The sequence below is a fragment of the Castanea sativa genome, chromosome 7 (genome assembly GCF_040712315.1).
Source record: "Castanea sativa cultivar Marrone di Chiusa Pesio chromosome 7, ASM4071231v1".
Taxonomy (NCBI): Eukaryota; Viridiplantae; Streptophyta; class Magnoliopsida; order Fagales; family Fagaceae; genus Castanea; species Castanea sativa.
The window spans coordinates 44889141-44894955 of record NC_134019.1 but is presented as its reverse complement, the minus strand read 5'-3'; the positions used below and the strand labels follow the sequence as shown (position 1 = coordinate 44894955).

The following is a 5815-nucleotide window of genomic DNA, read 5'->3' as shown; positions in this document are numbered from 1 at the left end:
AAGAAGGAAAAATTGATATAATTTACACCATAAGATGACATTTATCCTTGTTATGTGCTATGTACATTGCACAACTCACTTAATTCAACCAACCAAGTGAGCTATATGCATCACACATAATAGAACACATGTTATCTTCCTATTCGTGGTTAAAGCCTAAACTCAAAAAATGTTTGGAGCCAAACCTTTTTTTCTTATTAAAATAAAAAACCCTTTTATTGAGACGCTATCTTAATTATTTTAAGATGAGTCTATCTTTCGAGCTAATAGTCTGAGTAAAGTTCTGTAAGTACATAATATGTAGTACCAAAACAAAAACAAAAACAAAAACAAAAAAATACTATGAAGTTCCACTTTATCTTGGCTGAAGATGGAACAAAGATGGCTCAATTTATGACCAAGTACACATAGCAAACACAATTATTATGATTCTTAAATGAATACAACTTCCGAACAACTTAAAACAGTCGAACATTAAAATCAAAGGTTTCTATCAAAATCACTAGATTTATTTTAAAGTTTGATCTAACCCTAGATGTGAAATCCGCAGAAAAGGAGCACAATAAAGTTTCAAGATAGAAATAACATTTTTAATAAGAGATGTACCTAGCCAATGTTGCCTCAACTAGAGCACATGCATTATTGTTGCATTTAGTAGCATGCTATCTACTCAATAACAAGAAACATAACTATATGTTCTACAATGCTGAAGCTATTAAAACTGATAGGTAAGCAAATGACCCTCAGATTGTAATACAACTACCATTCGGCAGGGGACCAGAATTACAACCACCAACTGAGTAGACTAATCACTTTTGGATCAAGGAGCCGTTACACCCTTGCATTTATCCAGTGGGTCTAACCCTCCAACAAAATTCATTGTTACCAAAGACATTTATGTTGAGTGGCACATGGTCTGTAGCAACTCCTTAAAATGAAAACAAATGGTCTTGGAAAATTTCAGGAAACTTTAGGCTGAATACAAATGGATAGTCCAAGCATTTTTACAGCACCAACTCCCTAGAGACACATTGCCTCTTAGGCCATAAAGGTAGTTAAATAATGAGAATGTAACCCTTGTCATTAATATACCAAGTCAGCCATGTAACAAGCCAGATGAGTGAATACCATGTGATTCAATTTACAATCTTGTAAGGAGTTTGTCCCACAAACTTCCCATGTTGTATTCACTCCTTGGATTTGTCACATGACTTAACTTGATATGCTTGTAACAAGAGATACTTTCTCGTAGAAAACACAGGGCAGGCTCAGTGTACTGTTTATTGGGTTTTATCATAACGATCATCTTACCTTAGTAGCTATGTGGTGCCTTGTAAATACCAACCAAGCCCAAAACTTCTTACTTAGGGAATTGGCACATCATCAAATAGAAGCAAGGAAGTTTGGGATGCAGATTGCAGGCCCAAAGCTCACGATATCAATATTCAGTATCCAACATGGAGAGGAAGACACAGTAACAAACACCCTCCAAAGTAACCATTTAGCATATTCTTTGTTTTACAATGAAAAGAAAATAGTAATACTCACATTTTTTCATACCAATACCATTTCTCTTCATATACACCAGTCAATTGTTTATAGGGGACAAAAAGAAAGGACAGCTATTACCCAATAGAAAGAAATCCCATAGGCTAAAGAGTAAAGACGGCAATGTTTCTCTTAATCAGGTTTTATTAAGTGCAAGCGGACACTGCATGTATAATAGGCCAGAACCACATATAGTATACAAACTACAAATGCTCTGCCACAAGTCAAAATGCTGTGAAAACTTGCCCACTGTTCAAGGTTGAGCAGCTGTGATCGCTCACTCAGAAACCTGCACGTGCAGAATTAAAATGTAAACCAGTGAGAGTTGATACGGAAAAAGTTAAGAAAAACACATTGACGGTTGACCAAATAAACCATAAACCATAGAATAGTCTGTTCTTCAAGTAATTCAAGAGCCGGAATATTAAAATGTATTTAGTGTAGTTTGTACACCATATATGATATGAAGACTTAGTAACTTAGGGTGTGTTTGTTTAGAGGTAAAATAGAGTGGATGAAAAACTTTGGAAAGAAAATGGGTAGGGAAACTATTTTGGAGTGTGTTTGATTGGATGGGGAGCAAGGAAAATAAATGGTGGGGCCTTAGTGTTTTTCCCCCGGGCTCACCAAAAAATTATCTCCCCAAAATGGGGAGAAAGCTAGAGGGAAAACTCATGACATGAGCTTCTAGAAATACCCCTCACGTTGGACTTCACCCCTAACATATTGATGTCTTCTTCTTTTATTCCCCTTTGATTTTTTCTTTCTCTGTTACTAACGTGTTGGCTTCTTTTCTTTTTTTCTTTGATTTTTTCTAGACATTTTAGCTTTCTTTTTCTTCTTCTTCTTTTTTTTTTTAGAAAACATTTTTGGGTTAATTTCTTTTTCTTTTTTTTTTACTTTAATGAAGTGTCCATCTATACACTTTTTTTTTTTAAAGTATAATGTGTTACTTTTTGTTTTATTTAATAGGGACATGATGGTAAATTTATACAAACTTTATTTTCAACCAAACAAAAAAATTTTCTATCCCTCCATTTACCACCCTTCCAACTAAATACAAATGAGAGAAACTAAAATCTTTTCTATCATCCCACTTTTCCATCCTCTATCCATTTTCTATCCTCCCAACCAAACAGACCCTTAGGGAAGTTACAATGGAGTACAAACCTTTATTCAGTTCTTAATGCAAGGAGCACAGTCAATTTTATTTCAGAATTATTATTTTTTCCATATTTAATTTTTGAGTTTTGAACTAGATTTCTTTTTAGATTATAAATTTAGTTGTAATGTTGTTGAGGATTTCATAGGATGAATTTATGGGATGTATTTTTCTTGATTGAATTTATGAATTCATGGATGAATTTAGTTGTAATGAATTTATGGGATGTACCCCTGGAATCCCTTTTGTTTTTTAAAGAAATGTTTTGAGTAGTGCAACTGGAATAAAAAATTCCATATTAGAGAATGTTTCTCTAAGCTTAGTGGTGATTCCAAGCACCTAAGGTGGGGAAGCCTAATACATATATATATGTGTGTGTGTGTGTGTGTGTGTGTGTGTGTGAATATATATATATATATATATATATATATATATATTTTTTTTTTTTTTTTTTTTTTTTCTTTTTTCTAAGTTTCCACCCTTTTGTCTACTTGTCAAAAAAAATCCCCGTCCCCATAAGTTCTCCATGTAGAACTAAGCATAAAGCATAGGAAAATAACAAGGACAACATTATTTCTACCTAACAACTGAAAGTAACATAAGGAAACACTATCTTATAAAATCAACATTCAGATTCATCTCAAAGGCCATGGTTGAGAAGAGGAATTCTAAAACTTACCTGGTTAAGAGGATTGTCCGGAGATTTCTTCCATAACTTCCATATCATGTCCTTGTATTGATTGTGAGTAAGGCCTGGTTTATCTTCCTTCAGCTTGGGGAGCTCAGCTTCCTCAAAAGCCTACAGTAACACAAGAAATCAACACTGAATTTCCAGCAACGAGTCTTTCTCATTGTTCTTGGGAAGAATATAAATTATCTATTAACCCCCAAGAGGTAGCATAATTGGTTGGGGACCATGCCTTATGACCAAACCAAATGACCCTTAAAACATTTTCATCCAACTTTATCAAAAGCGAAGGACAAGGAGGCTTCTAACTACAGACTCCAAAGGATGAAATAACCTTTGAATAGCCCTGCTTATATAATAGAATATGACCAAAACCAACAGAAGAAATGACAACTCATGGGAGTCAATATAATAGAAAATCCCCCCAAAAAAGGAAAAGAATAATCCAAAACATATAAGCTACAAAACCAAGTGCAACTATATGGCAACAAAATTATATCAAACATAGGACAGATAAATGACAATTTGTGCATGAATGAAGAGACAGATATATTACCCAACTGCCAAAGCACTACTCATAGTGTGATGCACACGATTAGAATTGGGAGAGGGAAGTGCACATTGAGCTTATAATTTAAATATTCTCATTTGGGACACAAACTTTGAGTTGGATAGAGAAAAATAATCTGCACTGCACACAGCATATATGAGCGTGTATGTGCACATAGTCGAGAGAGAGTGCTAAGAACATCAGCACCTCCAACATATCCTTTCAAGGTACATTTTTCTCTTCTACTTCAAAGCTTCACTTAGACATCAAAGTTCATAAAGGTCACAGGTCATTGCACATTAACATTGCATATCATCCATTCTTTGTCAGAAAACTAAAAGTCATTGTAAACCATTCTTATGTCCCTTCCCATAACACAAATTTGATTCATATCAGCCATCCCCTAACCCACTTAAACAACATTCCCGTTTAGATATTCATCCACTACCATATGAGTCCGATTCCCTCATCCTCTCCCAGCAATACGCTCTCTTGTAAATACACTACGTCGCCCCAATGTACAATCAACACATCTATGATCTATCTACTACACAATTCCACCCAAACAAATCAATAATTTTCACATTAACAAACCTAACATTGCCGAATTTACCAAACTCATCTTAAAGCTCAAAAAGCTCTAATCAATTGATGTAGTGATACTAACTTAAAATTGTACCCTTGATAACCTACAATGTAATTTCCAGCATTAGTCACAATTCTACAATCTCCTACTCTCACAGTACCTAAACCTCCATTTCACACAAAATAAACCCTAGCTAAAAAAAAAATCAATTATCCACAACAACACCAACAATTTAAACTTCATGTTAAGAGCTTCAATTCCATATAATTGTGTTCAATTCGATGAAAAGTTGCTCATTTTTGCTATTATTCAAAAAAACCCTAACTGTACCCAAAAAAAAACTTGAAATTCAACACAAATTCACAGCAATCAAAAACCTAAACATACCTTGAACGAAGCCTTGAGCCTTCTCTCCGGGTGCCGATCGACCGGCAAGGCATCCGCAACACTGATCTGAGCAATCGCCTCTTCGACCGACCTCGCCTCAATGATCGAATCATCGCGATTCGTATTCGAAACGAGCACCGTCCTCTCATACTCCTCCTCCTCCGCCGTACGGCTCTGTTTCTTCTTCCCCTCCTCAGCTTTCTTCTGCAACTCCGCTTGCTCCTCCTCGCGCCGCCGCCTCAGCTCCGCCTCGGTCACCTTCGGAACCGGAATCGAAACTCGGCTCGCTTTCTTGTCCACCTTCTTGCTCGCCGCCTTCTCCAGCTCCTTCTCTTCCAACTCCGCTTGCTTCTTCGCCTCGGCCCGACGCGCCGCCGCTTCGGCCTTCTTCTCGGCCTCCTCCTCCCTCTTCTTGGCGGCGCGTGACTTCGCGCCCTCGGCTTCGCGCCAGTACTGCTCCTCCTTCTCACGCGCCTCCCGGTCTTTGCGCTCCGATTCGGTGGCGCTCTTCCGAGCCCTAGCCGCCTCGGCCTTGCTGTTCACTCCCAACTTCTTCGGCATCGTTTCGATCGCGAAACGACGTCGTCTAGAGGATAATCTCTCTCTCCGTTTGCGTGTTTTGTGTGAGAACTCACCGACTGGTAAAAAGGGCGGTTATGGATTTCAGAAAAAGTGGTGACTCTGGTTTAAAGACTTAAAATGAAACAATAAAGAATGTTCTAACTTTTGGGCCAAAAATGTTATTTTTAATGGGCCTTTATTGGGCCTCTTATAATGAAGAGTTTATTCTTAATTTTATGGGTTTTTTTTTTTGTGGGTAAATTTTATTAACCTACTACTATGAGGTTTAGGCCGATACTCAACAAGTTCAAGATATTTTAAAACTAACTAATA

General features: G+C 36.9%; 1 protein-coding gene across 1 annotated transcript; it reads right to left on the bottom strand.

Annotated features, from left to right (window-relative positions):
• Window positions 1–1477: 1477 nt before the first annotated feature.
• On the bottom strand, window positions 1478–5602 carry LOC142643755 (uncharacterized). Its single transcript, XM_075818469.1, has 3 exons — window positions 4922–5602; window positions 3390–3509; window positions 1478–1837 (listed from the first exon to the last, which is right to left on the bottom strand). The coding sequence occupies exons 1-3, from the start codon at window positions 5480–5482 to the stop codon at window positions 1826–1828; spliced, it is 693 nt and encodes a 230-aa protein (XP_075674584.1). The 5' UTR covers window positions 5483–5602; the 3' UTR covers window positions 1478–1825.
• Between the last annotated feature and the right edge of the window lie 213 nt (window positions 5603–5815).